The following is a 15057-nucleotide window of genomic DNA, read 5'->3' on the forward strand; positions in this document are numbered from 1 at the left end:
AGGCATACAAAGAGGAGAGGAAGAAGTGCAATTGTCTTTTTGATGATAGAGAAAACCTTAAAGATCCCAAGATTCCGCCAGAAAAATGTTAGAACTGATAAACAAGTTTAGTACAGTTGCAGGTTTTGTAACAGTACGGTTATACAATCTTGGCTTAATATTTTATAAAACTACCTACCTGTTTTCCAAAGTGGCTGTATCATTTTATACTTCCTATAATATACGAGGCTTCAAGTTTCTCTTCTTATGAGTTTTTTCATAATAGCCATTCTAATGGGTATGGAAAATGCCATTGTGATTTTGATTTTCATTTTTCTAAATGACTGATGATGTCAAACATCTTTTCATTTGCTTTTTGAGTATTTGTATATCTTTAGTGAAATACATATTCAAATCTTTTGCCCATTTAAGAAATTGGTTGTTTTTTTATTGAATTTCAAATTCTTTTTTTAATTCAACAATTTTTAAATGACATTATTCAATTCCCAAATCTCTAAAATTCATCCCAGATGAAGTACAATCTGGGTACTTCTAGAACTAGTAAAGATATTAAATTAATAGTTTAAATGTGCCTGAAAATGAATTTTAAATTCTTAAAATTTATCAGATATATTATTTGCAAACATTTTCCCCATGTCTGTGGCTTGTCTTTTCACTTTCTTAATAGTGTCTTTTTAAGCACATCAAGCTTTTTATTTTTTATTTTTTAGAGACAGAGTCTTGCTTTGTCCTCCTCGGTAGAGTGCTGTGGTGTCACAGCTCACGGCAACCTCCAGCTCTTGGGCTTAGGTGATTCTCTTGCCTCAGGCTCCCGAGTAGCTTGGACTATAGGCCCCTGCCACAGTGCACAGCTATTTTTCGTTGTAGTTTGGCCAGGCCAGGTTTGAATCTGCCACCTTCAGTATTTGGGGCTGGCACCCTATTCACTGAGCAACAGGCGCTGCCCAAGCACATAAAGTTTTAATTTTTTAAGTTCAACTTATCCCTCTTTGATCATTTGGCTTATGGTGTTGTATCTAGGAACTCATGGCCTAATCCCAGGTCATGAAGATTTACACCTCTGTTTTCTTTTCTTTTGGTTTAAATCTATGATTCATTTTAAAGTAGTTTTTGTATGATGTGAAGTAAAGGTTGAAATTCACCTTCTTACATATCAATAGCCAATTATCTCAGCCTGAATTGTTGAAAAGACTATTTTTTTTTTTTATTGAATTGTTTTGGTATGTTTGTTGAAAAGCAATTGGCTATAAATGTAAAGGTGTAAGTGATTACTTAATGTAGCATTCACCCCTAATTCCAACTCTAGATTCCATAAGGCCTTTTTACTTTTTTGACTGAATGAATATTCTGAAAGTTTGTTCTGGAACCATATCAGTAAATATAAAACACTAGCACAAAACAAATTTCCCCTTAATCAATTGCATTCTTATTGCAATCAGTGTGTACATGTATTCATGTATATGAATTATGTGTGCCTCCAGTGGTGTGTGTTAATAAAAAATTATTGTGAGGTTAGATAGAAGCTAGAACATTTTCCCATTTATCTGGAACTTCAGTACCTTAATATTTGGGCGTTTTTTCATCATTTAGTTTTATTTCATAGTCATAAGCATAACTCTGCAAGCCAGCTAAACATGGAAGGAAATTAGGAAAATATAGGACCCAAAGAACTTAAGAGCACAAAAATTACAGGATCTTGTGAATAAATGGGATAGAAGGGTGCTCTCCTGAGCTACAGAAAGAACTGGTTGTTAAGATACAATATTAAGTTAAATTTATTGACAGTTGTCCAGTCAGTAATGGTGATCTTCTTGCTGGTCTTGCTGTTCTGTACTCAAAGGGCTTCATAGCTTCCAAGCACTTGTGCCCCCTTCCCTTTGCCAAAGACCCCATGCTTGTCATCCAACCACTCAGTCTTGGCTGTGCAGATGAAAGCTGGTGGATTCAGAAGTTGCTATGGACAAGATGCCAGGACTTGTATGCTTCAGAATGAAGTTCTCATTATCCAATTTCTCCCTATAGAAAGACTTGCTGCTAGTGCTATTATGTCATGTAATGTCACCATCCTGGAATAATTCCGTGAAAGCAGGAACCCTTATATAACCAAATTCTCTCTCTCTAGTGCTTAGCACGTGAAAGTTTTCTGCTGTCTTTGGAACTTTGTCTGCAAACAGTTCAAAGGGGACATGGCCCCAGGGCTTGCCATAGGTGGCAATACTGAAAAACATGGTGGAGTTGACCATGGTAGCAGGAGACCATGGGAAGCTGCAGCATCTGCAAAGCCTATTGGGGCATTTTTGAAAAGAAAATCTTTCTTGTTGGATTTGTTCTGCCAAGAGATCCAGCAAATTTTAGACTTTTATATCACTCATGTTCCTTGTGTAGTCTTTTGAGAAACATTAAACCAAGATCTCTTAAGTGATTTCCATGCAGAATTAATGCTTCCCTTGACTTTTGCCAAATGCTGTGATGCATTTCTGTAGCAGATGCCAGAACGTTTAGAACTTGTATCTGGAAAGAAGTCAAAATTTTAAGACAGAAAGCATTTGTGCCTGGGGTAATGTAATGACCCCACCTGTATCATTTTCTTGTCTTCTGGATGTTTTTATTGTCTGTTCAGTAAGGCCCAGGCTGATCCTCCTTCTATTTTTAAAACTTTTTTATGAAACACAGTTTTAATTTTACAAGACGAGATATCCCTCCAAGTTTCAAAATATCTGTTCTTCAGCATAAAATGTTTTGACAGGTACCTAATGGCCTAGCACTTTAGCATCCATGGTTTGGGCTTAGATTCAGAGAATCAGAGCCATAAAACCATAGTGTAATTAGATGCTACATAAATTTGTATTTCTGTATTCTAGGTAAACTGCTTTTTTCCCCTTTTCCATATTTTGACAACGAATTCAACTTGTTAACATATCACTATAAATAGAAATACTTAAATGCTGGATTTATTAGCTTTGATATTTTACTAATAGTCTAAGAGGAAGAGCAAAAAGGACCTAGTATTTATTGAGTGCCTACTGTATTCCAAGTATTATCCTAGATATGTTTATATCTCTAATCTCATTTAATCCTCACAGCCCCTCATTGTTGGTATTATGATCCTGGTTTTAACGATGAAGAACTTTAAACAAGTCAGATAACGATACTTTATGCTTGTGTGGGGCCTTTCATGTCATAATTCTAAAGTATCATCTGACATTTGGGGATGTCCAGTTATAAAAAAGAGAAACTATTGTAATTTATCTCCATGTTTGCAGAGTTGAGGCTAGAAAGAGAAGACAAATGTAGTGTTCCTCAACTTTTGTTCTTATCTTTGGGAAACAGTGAACAGAGATAAGGGACAAGTAGGCAACATACAATACATTTATTAGGGGGAAGGCTTTGTAGTTCTCAAATACAACTCGCACCGAAACAATTGGATATCCATATGCAAAAATGGATATGGATTGACTCATACCTTATATTACATGTAAAAACTAAATTCAAATAAATTATAGACCTAGCGATAAAACTTAAGACTATATAACTATATAAAAGAAAATTTATATAACCTTGGGTTAGGCAAAGATTTCTTAAACATGATACCCCAAAATATCGATGAGTTGGACTATCTTAGCCTGTTTTGTGTTTCTGCTACAGAATACCTGAGCCCATACAGACTCCACAAGGAACATGTGTGATAGAAAAGTCTAAAATTTGCTGAATCTCTTGGCAGAACAAATCTAACAAGAAAGATTTCTTTTCAAAAATGCCCCAATAGGCTTTGCAGATGCTGCAGCTTCCCATGGTCTCCTGCTACCATGTTAATTTATAGAGGAAAGAGGTTTATTTAGCACACAGTTCTGCAGGAGCTCTAAAAGGAGCATGGGTGGCTGAAATAGTGACACCTTTGCTTTCTGATGGTTTAGTGTTCACAGACTTTTACAGACGTTATTAAAAATATTTTATAAAATTACCTTTAGCCTATATGTATAAGGTGTATATATGAAACATAAATGAATTTTGTTTTACACTTCGGTTCCATCCAAGGTATCTCATTATGTATATACAAGTATTCCAACCCCCACCCCAAAATCTGAAATACTTCTAGTGTCAAGCATTTTTGGGTAAGGGATACTCAACAGGTATAGACCTGGAGGTTTTTTGTAGATATCCCCTAGCAAATTGAGGAAGTTATATTTTATTCCTAGTTTGCTGAGAGTTTTTATTGTGAGTGGATGTTGGATTTTTTCCAATGCTTATTAAGCATCAATTGAGATGAATGCTATCTTTTTTTTTTGTCTGCTGATAAGGTGTACTATATTGTTTGATTTTTTAAAAAAATTACTTCAGATTAATATAAGGATACAAATGGTTAGGTTACATTGTTTGCATTTGTTAGGTAAAGTTTAAGTTATAGTTGAGTGCTTCACCCAGAGGGTGTGCTTCAATAGAGCACAATAGAGATATATTCTTTTAATTCTAAGTATTTGGAAAAAGATGTATTTTCAGATGGATTTCTGTTATTGATTGCTTATTTGATTTTTGGGTAATATATATATATTTAGTATGATTTTAGCCATTTTTCATTTGGTTAGATTTGTTTTCTGTGGTGTATACTGATGAATGTTCAATGTGCCCCAGAAAAAAATGTACATAACGTTGTTGTACAACTTACTGAAGTGGTCTGTAAATGTAAATTAGCTCAAATTGGTTGATAGGTTTTTCAGGTTGGCTATATACTTTCTGATTTGGGGACATGAGGAGAATCTATTTTTCTGTTAGTTACTGATAAAGGAATCCTGAATTACACAGTTAAAAGTATGGATTTGCTAGTCCGCCTTTCATTTCTATTAAGTTTAAGTTCTTACTTTGAAGTTCTGTTATTAGGGGGTAGATGTATTTAGGATTGTTATATTTCTATTGATCACTTGATTCTTTATCATTATGAAATTTTCTTCTCTATATCTGGTGATATTCCTTGAGTTCTGAAGTCTAGTTTGACAATAATATAGTCACTCTGAGTTTTTTTATGATTGTTTATATGATATTTTCCTTCTATCCTTTTATTAACCTAAATATATATGTACAATTGTATAAAAATTTATGAATAATTACATAAAGAGATTATAGGTACATATAATTATATATCTACACGTAACGATGTCTGATTTATATCTTTATTATTATACATCTGTATCTATATATAACCACATAGATATATAATGATATAGCTATATATGGCATCTATATATAGATATATTACATGATATATTTATTAATTAAAGATACAGTCTGCTTGTGTCTTTTATTTAATTCAGTATAACATTTTTCTTTAATTAGATTTTTAAGATATTTTCAATTAATGTAATTATTGATGATGTTGGATTTATATCTACTGTGTTGCTGTTTGTTTTATATTTACCACATTGTTTTTATTTCTCATCTTTTCCTGTTTTTGATAGAATTAATACTTTTGTTTTCATTTTATCTCAATTATATATTTATTAAAAAATGTGTTAGGAATTGCTTTAGGGTTTATAATAAACATTTTTAATGTATCATATCATTTTTGATTTACTGACAACACGATTCAAATGCTTCACTTTATTTCTGTGAGGAACCTCACTTATAAATGGAAAATGTTTTACAGTGTAAGTCTCGTTAATTATTAGATTTATATGCTTAAAAGGTGAGGTTGTATCTTTATTTTCAACTCCTGCCATTTTTATCAACAAAAATCTCTGGATTCTTTTTAGGACTGTGAGGATATGGGAAGTTGAAAATCCAAAGAAGCAAAAAAGTGTCTTTAAGCCACGGACAATGCAGGGTAAAAAAGTTATTCCCACTACGTGCACATATAGTAGAGATGGAAATCTCATAGCAGCTGCCTGCCAGAATGGAAGCATACAGATCTGGGACCGAAATTTAACTGTAAGTCAAGAGCGTTTAAATATTCTTTCCTTAGAAGATAACTACCTTATAAAGACAAACATCATCACACTGTATCCTGTGATAGAATTAATGTACACAATTATGATCTAATAAAAAATAAAATAAAAAGACAAATATCATGTTAAAATATTATGAAGGTCAATTTCCTGAGTTTAGACCTAATTTAAACTTTAGTGTTAGTTGATCAAACATTGGAACTTTTGCAGTAAACAGCATTTCAGCAAACATTCCAGCTCAGTACTTTCCAGTGTATATTAGATTTTGCTTTTAAAATAAATTTGCTGGCTCGGCACCTATGGCTCAACTGGCTAAGGTGCCAGCCATATACACCTAAGGTGGTGGGTTCGAATCCAGCCCGGACCCGTCAAACAACAACGACGGCTGCAAGCAAAAAAAAAATAGCCGGGTGCTGTGGCGGGCGCCTGTAGTCCCAGCTACTTGGGAGGCTGAGGCAGGAGACTTGCTTGAGCCCTACCCAGGGGGATAGCTTGAGGCTCTGTCTCAAAAAAAAAAAAAAATAATAATAATAATAAAATAAATTTGCTCTTTTGGTATAAAATTTAAAGAGCACAGTATAGTTTATTGTATGGAATTTCAATTTATTTGATTTTGAAAGTGATTAATTTGATAGTAATATAAAACAAGACTAAGCAAAACCTTTGAAAGAATACCCTTTGAAAGATTTAAGAAAAATACAAAGACCAGGATAATCTTATCACCTTTCTTGTGATTTTTCCATAATAATTTAAATAATATTTTGTTTTAATATTCTGTCATGTTCCATTTGAATATGTTTCACTTTTTTCAATACAATTTTAGGTCATTATTAAATAAATTTGAAATTGGAGGGGATCATAGAATCTATAGAAATAATGGATTCTGTGAATTACCTATAAGCTTTAAAAAAGGGTTTTATTGTATGTATAGATGGTAAAATTTTGGAATGACGGTAAATTGCCTGTGTTAAAATAAAATTCTATTCAAATGTTATAATTTGGATATCTTTTTTAATGAGAAAGTCTGGTCAGATAATAAATATTTATTAAATATGTACTATGTGCTAGACACTATTTTATTTTATTTTTTTTTTTATTTATTTTGGAGACAGAGTCTCGATGTATTGTCCTCGGTAGAGTGCTGTGGCATCACAGCTCACAGCAACCTTAAACTCTTGGACTTAAGTGATTCTCTTGCCTCGGCCTCCCAAGTAGCTGGGACTACAGGTGACCACCACAACGCCTGGCTATTTTTTGGTTGTAGTTGTCTGGCAGGCCAAGGCTGGGTTCCTACCCATCAGCTTCGGTGTATGTGGCTGGCGCCCCAGCCGCTGAGCTACAGGTGTTGAGTTGCAGATACTATTTTAGCTCTGAGAATACTTATCAAAAATTTCTGCCCTTACAGAGTTTTCATTCTAGGTTTAAAAAACAAATTAGAAAAAAAAAACAGTCTATTCAGCTTTGTCCATCAAGCATTCGGATTTTGAGAGGGACCCCGGGAAACATAGTTGTCTTTTCAGGCAAATGTGTTAAAGTTAGTTGTGTTGGAAGGAGGTAAAAAGTAATGATGTGGGTAAAAATTCATGCTGATAATGCTGGAAATATCTTTGGCATTTTCTGTTTGTCAGATCTTTTTATTTCTGTTTTCATCTCCATTATAAACCCCATAAAGCTTCATAACACCACAGAGATTTTTAAAACTCCTTTGAATTGTAAACTTAGTTTTAACCAAGCAATAAATTTTTTAGTAACTGGCTTTCATCGTCTTTGGGAGCTGTTGATTTAAACATGGAAATTCTGGAACACATAGTTTTCTTGTATAGCTTTAATAATAATGTTCTTGGTATATATATATATAGAGAGAGAGAGAGAGAGAGAGTGCACATGTATCTGCCTTTCTCTTAAAATCCACATAATTTTATAAGCTGAATGTAGTTTTTAAAGATTGGCCTTGCATGTCTTAATATAGTATCTCCTGTTTCTAATTTAATAAAAAATAAAGCCATTTATTTGAATGCCAGTTGCTAAAAAGTTATCTTTTAAACTCTACTAGGGCTTGATTCTATTTCAAAGAATCATAGTCTTTGATTCTATTTTGTTAGAATTTATTTCACAAATGAATGTATAGTTTAATTATACCACATCCTATTGTATTTTATTCATATTTTTACATTTGCATATAAATGTAAAAACTGAAAACAAATCAAGTTGAGAAGAAAAACTTGTAAGCAGGAAACACAGCTTGATTTAGAAACAGATTATTTAAACATTTCTTAACTATTGCCCGTACCCAGGGGAGGAAATTGCCTCCATATCAGGGAAGGATATTTGCTATTTCAAAACAGAAATGACTGTTGCAGCCCCCCTATGCACCCGGGGCCATGAATTCATGCCAGGGGAAGCTGGTTCTTCTGCCTTAGCAAGCAGATGAGTAAACAAGACCCCTGGAAAAGGGAGAGTTCAGACTTAAACATGTTTGAATAATAACGTGACAGAAGTTTTCCATTTTCCTGTGACAGGTTGGGGGGTTGAGGGAAGAAACAGGGATTTGGAGACTGGAAAAACTGGGAGAAGATGAGAAAAAGGACAGCAGTCATAGCAACTTTAAGAACATTGATGATCGACATTCTGTTCTGTTCTGTTTTCTTTTCCCTAAACCTCATTAAAAATATGATTATGCATACAAAAAAATTCTTAACTATTATTTCAGCAATAAAAAATCATCTATAGAGAAACACTACAGCTGAAGTGAGAAAGTCTAATAGCAATAGTTTTTCTGTGCAGTATCCAAAGAATTATATGATAGATGATGGCTAATATATGTTTTGTGATGATTGAATAAAGCTGTCCGAATAGCCACATTGAATGATAGAATTCTTTTTTTTTTTTTTTTTGAGACAGAGCCTCAAGCTGTCCCCCTGGACAGAGTACCGTGGCATCACAGCTCACAGCAACCTCCAACTCCTGGGCTCAAGCGAGTCTCCTGCCTCAGCCTCCCAAGTAGCTGGGACCACAGGTGCCCGCCACAGCGCCCGGCTGTTTTTTGGTTGCAGCCATCATTGTTGTTTGGCGGGTCCGGGCTGGGGATTCGAACCCGCCACCTTAGGTGTACATGGCTGGCGCCTTAGCCGGTTGAGCTATAGGCGCCAAGCCGAATGATAGAATTCTTATTGAACAAATTTAAATTTAACAAATTAAATGAAACATAGAAGTATAGTGTCCCTATTAATGATTAATTCCCACATTCTCAAGACCTACTTTTACTCTAAAATTATACTGGCTAATATGCCAGTATTTAAATGTTTTGATTTCAATTAATTAAAAAACAATTTTTAATTTAAAAATTAAATTAGAATGTTAATTCCTTAGTCACACTAGCAAATTTTCAAGTATCCAGTAGCCTTATGTGACCAGTGGCTACTTATTGGACAGCATAGACAAAAAAAACATTCTTACCCTTAAAGAAAAGTCTGTTGAACTTTGGCTGCTTAAGAGGAATTGTTGTTTGCCTGAGTTCCCTTTCATTCATATGATGATGGTCTGCCTTTCCAAATGAGGAGAAGGCCACTTCAGAGGAGCTTCTGTGTTTCTGCTCTGCCCGCCTGGTTCCCCACTTCCCATCCACCAGCATGGTTGGAATAAAGTGAGGGAGGGGCAGAGCAGTGATGGCAGAGGAGTAATTGCATGCACCTGTGGCACATAACCCTTTGCCTGTGGTAGACCCCTCAGTCTGCAGTTCTCTTCTCCCAAATATTCACATGATGTTTTTGTCTCACCTTTTTCTGTTAAGAGGACTGAAATTTTTTCTCCTCAGCCAGGCCTTCCCTGACCATACTTTATTTAAAATTGCAGTCTTGTCCCCACCAGGGGTACTCTCTATCCCTCTTTTTTTCTTTGTACTTAGTGTTGATCATCACCTGACGTGCTGTGTGATGTGTTTCGCTTACTTCTTTATTGAATGTTTCCTTCCAGTAGGATATTGGCTCCATGAGGGGAAGGACTGCTGTCTGTTTTGCTCCCTGCTATATCCCCAGAACAAAGAACAGGGTCTAGTATATAGTAGACTTTTAATAACTATTTGTGGAATGAATGAGTGAATGCATGTGTTCTAAAAAGGTAACATAAGACGAGATAGTTTACTTCCTAAGAAGACATTAAAAATAGTAGTGTAAAAAAACTATCCTAGTTTTGTGAAAACACAATAAGATGAAGTCGTACATGCATGTGAGTTTTCGGGGTTTGAGGAAGAAAGAGATATTGAGGTAATTTTTGGTGTATCCTTAATGATGTATAAATACATAATCTATATATATTACTCATTTTGGATTAGCAAATAACAGTGGATTTTAAAAGATGATTTTCATATCTCTCTCATGTATAGTTTTTGGGTTTTAAAATAATTCAGCATGTATAGTCTCACAAATATTTAATGACTTTTGTGCATATAAAAAAGTTATCAAATTCATTCTTTGGACTTATTTTGTTCAAAGTAGTGTTGCTGCTCTTCAGTACCTATCAACAATCTACAATAAGCTGGACTCTTTACTAAAAGAACATACTGTATTTTCTTACGTTACAATTACAATGTGTAGACTAAGTTTTTGTCAGGAAAATGATATTTGTCACATTCATGGAGTTTTGCCTTCCCTAGACACAGGTGATGGGTGGGAATAATATTTGAGGTTGTTTGATTTGGCCATAGGCACTATGAACAACTTTACCCACACTCTGCCTATCTGCCTATCTGCCTCCTGCTGCTGTTTTGGCTTGTAACCCCTGCACAGATTCTGGGGCTGTCCCTTTTGGGAAATCACCAACACCACAGTGCCTTGCCAGGAAAGCCTCAATACCTACCAGACACAGCAGGGACATTTCTCCAGCTCAGTGTCTGGTCAGTGCCTATACTCTCAACTATGCCAGAGAATGGATCAGAAAGCTGAGGCAAGGGCTAGAAATCACAGCAGGAGATTAGCCTGTGGGCAAATCAAACCTCTGATAAATAAGAGAATAGGAGTGAAGGAGAGAGAGATATCCAGCACACCAGAAGTCTGTAACTGCTACCCGAGAGCCCATATTACAAGGTTGATTTATGGTTTTCTATACCTTTCCTCTTATTGATACGTGTATTTACAGGTATACAGATTAAAAAATTTTATTTCTGCCTAGAGATAGAATTTGCTTTTTTCACTTGAAAGCATAAAACAGCCTTGTAAGTAGATATACCTTACATATCTATAGAATAAATATAGTTCTATGTTTTTGCTTTTTTCATAATTATTTATTTAAATGGAATCATGTGATTTTCCTTATATAAAATATATACTTTTCAAAGAATTTTTGATTTTTTATTATTTTATCTGTTAGCTCATCACTTCCATACTCACATCTCTATCCCATAAAGCTTGTAAACTACCTGATATGTAACTTTCTGTACTTCTCTCCTTATCTGTGTATCTATATTTATCTGCCTAACTGTCCACATCAGGAGCATTTAAACTGGTATTATTGAGTACCTACAACCTCACAGAAAATGAGACAAAAGAAATTTAAACCCATAGTAGGTTGTACAATGTTAAAGAATGATCTTTAAGATAATTTATAACCGGATGATACCTTCAGATGGAAGAGTTAGGGAAGGCAAAGGTCATGGTGGGCAGTCATAGTCAGCGACCTGGGAAGATGTTCAGTCTGGTTAAGCAACATGACTAATTGGGATTACAGAATAATAACGTTGATATTTTACTAAACAAAGTAGAATTTAATATGAGCTATTCTGTATAAAAGTAACAGCCAAAGGTTCTTGAAATTGTTGCTTCTCAAAAGTCTTGAATCTTCTCTTTTAGAATCACCAAGTTAATTTGATATAAGTACTATAAAGAAAAATAAAGAAAAATAAAGAGAATGTTTTGTGGGGAAAGGGGAAGTCCCTTGTGTCCTCAAGTTGTTTAAAGCCTCCCCTAAATTGTTTCTCACTGTTGGACACTATCTTCTGTGCCCTAACATACAAGGTCTGCTAATTAAGTTTGGAAACTCATCATAGAAAAAGTGCTGCCATTCATTGTTGAATATCACCACAGTCACTTTCAAAGTACTCCCTTTAGGAAGCTATGTACCAACGCCAGTGCCTAGTCCACCTTTCAAAGCAATTTTTGAACTCTTTTTCTGGAATAGTCATTAAAGCTGTCATCATATTACACTTGATGTCCTGAATGTCATCAAAATGTCTTCCTTTTAGTATTACCTTATCTTCAGGTAAAGAGAAAAGTTATTGAAGCTATGCACCGATGTTAGTGCCTACTCTACCTTTCAAAGCAATTTTTGAACTCCTTTTCTGGAATGGTCATTAAAGCTGTCATCATATTACACTTGATGCCCTGAATGTCATCAAAATGCCTTCCTTTCATTATTACCTTTATCTTGAGGTAAAGAGAAAAGTTATTGGGGACCACATCAGGTGAGTAGGGAGGATGTCCTAGTACAGGTTATTTGTTTTCTGGCTAAAAACTTCCTCACAGACAGTGCCATGTAAGCTGGTACGTTGATATTATGCACCAAAAGCCATGAGTTGTTGGCTGGGATTTTCAGTTAAGATTTTCTTGTTTCTCTATTTATGTTTACTGGGTCTGGTATGCTTCACATAGTCCGCTGATGATTTTGACTCACAATTGGATGAATTTTTGCAATATTTTGTCATTTCTGTTCGTTACTGACTGCCTTGACCTCTTATCATCAGTGATACTCTTTTCCCCTTCAGAAAAACATTTAATCTTTTTATACACTGCCATTTTCTTGGAAAATGGATTATCCCCATAAACTTGGACTAACATGTCCCTGATATCACTACACTCTTCCCAAGTTTAACAGGAAATTATGAATGTTGGTTCGTTGCTCTAATTCGAGCTCTGACATTCTCACGATGGCACACGAAAACATGCAACAAGAATGAACACCACTCAGCCAGACACTACCACATGTCAGCATGAACACAGCTGTGAGACACTGATATACCAAGGTTATAAAACCTTACTGAGTTGTTTATACATTGCTACTAACATAAGCACACTATGGCACTGACAACATCTTAAGCAATATTTACCTTTATGGCAATTCTCTAAGTATGTTTATTAAATGGACTATTAGCAAGAAGGAAGAATTTTGTGATGGAAGATTCTTTGTCTTTGGCCACAAAAAGTGAGCAAAGTGTAGAGAATATTTTGTAAATATTTTACAATGAGTATTTTGTAAAAAAAGCTACAGTTAGCTACAATTTCCCATTTTCCTTATGTTTGGTGACTTTAGGGACGCCCTGTATAATAACGTCATCAAACTGCTTTTATGAGTTACACATGACTTCCAATGGCTAAGACTGTGCTTGCAGCCCATGCTAGTGCCCTCCTCTGGGTGTCTTCTTCTATCTTTCCTTGAAGATTGATCACTTAAAAATAGTTAATAACTTTTACCTAATAATAGGTGTTCAAGGTAAAGTAGCATGGTATTTACTTAAGAGGAGAGAGTAGTTATGGAGGGAAAAAACCTATATTTTATTTTAAAAATAATTTTAAAAAGCCAATTATTCCATAGCTATGGAGCATATTGCAAGGGTATAAGTCAAATCTGTCAAGTATAAAACATAAATGTCTTAACACAATAATCAAGTTAATGAGGCGAAAGCTATGTTGATTGGTTTGATGTAACCACGTCAGATTGTATAAAAAAACCAATACATTGTACCCTACATATGCATAAATTTATTCATGAAAAAAAAAGAAAAGAAAATGTTTCTAGTATCTTCGAGAAAAAAATGGCCTATCTCTGAAAAGTATAAAGAGCAATGTTAGAAATTCAAATGCAGATTTTTGTTTCTTTGTGAGGCCTAATATTAGGAATCTGGAAAAATACATATGGACAGTTAAAAGTCTACTTTTAGACTATAGTATATGTGTCTATAGTATATTTTATAAATGACATCTGAGATATACAATTATGTTACATAACCTTAGACTTTCCTAAGGACTTTCAGTCTTGACTTTCCTGAGCTCTGTTCTCCTTATTTTCTGTATTCATGAAATGAGGGCATGACCCCCACCATGTCAGGTATTATGAGGATTATATTAGATAATATATTTAAAGCAGCCAGGCAGGGTGTGCACGTGACAGGTTTTTAATAACTGTCGGTCTTCCTCCTCTTTCTTTTTGGCTCCTAGGCTACTTAATAGTTTTTATAGAATGGTAAAGTTAGACCTAAGGATACTGTATAATTCTGACTGTGAAAGTCTTGTAAATCTAAGTTTGACAGACTCCTTGATGAGTAAAGGTTGGTTTAGGATGATAATTATGTTGGTCCTTTGCTACAGCCATTTTTTTTGTCATCTGAAAATACACCTACTATTGATAAGTTACAATGCTGTGGACCCAATTTTCAGTTAGGCCTGAGTAGGTATATGAATTATAATTATTTTTTTACAAATAAGACAAGAGAAAACATGACATAGGAACTGTTCTCTAGTATTTTTGACATGCATATTTTTCAATGATTACTTTGAAAAATGCATTATTAATTATTGATTTAAACACAGAAATAACCACTAAAACTGCAAAAGCATTTGGAGGCTCTAAACTTAAGTTCTTTTTTATTTTGAGACGAGTCTTACTTTGTCACCCTTGGTAGAGTGCTGTGGCATCACAGCTCACAGCAACCTCAAACTCTTGAGCTTAAGTGATTCTCTTGCCTCAGCCTCCCAAGTAGCTGAGACTACAGGCACCTGCCACAGCACCCAGCTATATTTTGTTGTTGATGTTGTAGTTGTCGTTGTTTAGCAGGCCCGGGCTGGGTTCGAACCCGCCAGCCCCGGTTTATGTGGCCCATGCCCTAACCTCTGAGCTATGGTTGCTGAGCCTTTAAACTTAAGTTCTAATTTGTTAGTTATTTTAATGAAAGCTATAAAATTTTAAAAGTAATTCTTTTGTAAAATGCTCTTATATAAATGCTCTTGTCACATACTATTAGAAGCAACATTTACTACATGAAAAAATACTGGCTTTTGAAAAAGTTAGGTTGAAAGAATTTTGAAAAATATGGATGATTATTATTCTTGTTTTTTAAGGCCAGGTGTAACATAAT

The 15057-nt window shown here is 34.7% G+C and overlaps 1 protein-coding gene across 1 annotated transcript in view; it reads left to right on the forward strand.

Moving 5' to 3' along the window:
- Positions 1-15057, forward strand: part of WDR70 (WD repeat domain 70) — a 289355-nt gene that overhangs the window by 187580 nt on the left and 86718 nt on the right. The window contains exon 10 of the mRNA XM_012807055.1: positions 5745-5919. Within this exon, the coding sequence (XP_012662509.1) occupies positions 5745-5919 (175 nt within the window). The remainder of the gene's footprint in view (positions 1-5744; positions 5920-15057) is intronic.

Source organism: Otolemur garnettii, unplaced genomic scaffold (assembly GCF_000181295.1).
Source record: "Otolemur garnettii isolate 467f Iridium unplaced genomic scaffold, OtoGar3 scaffold00063, whole genome shotgun sequence".
NCBI classification, from domain to species: Eukaryota; Metazoa; Chordata; class Mammalia; order Primates; family Galagidae; genus Otolemur; species Otolemur garnettii.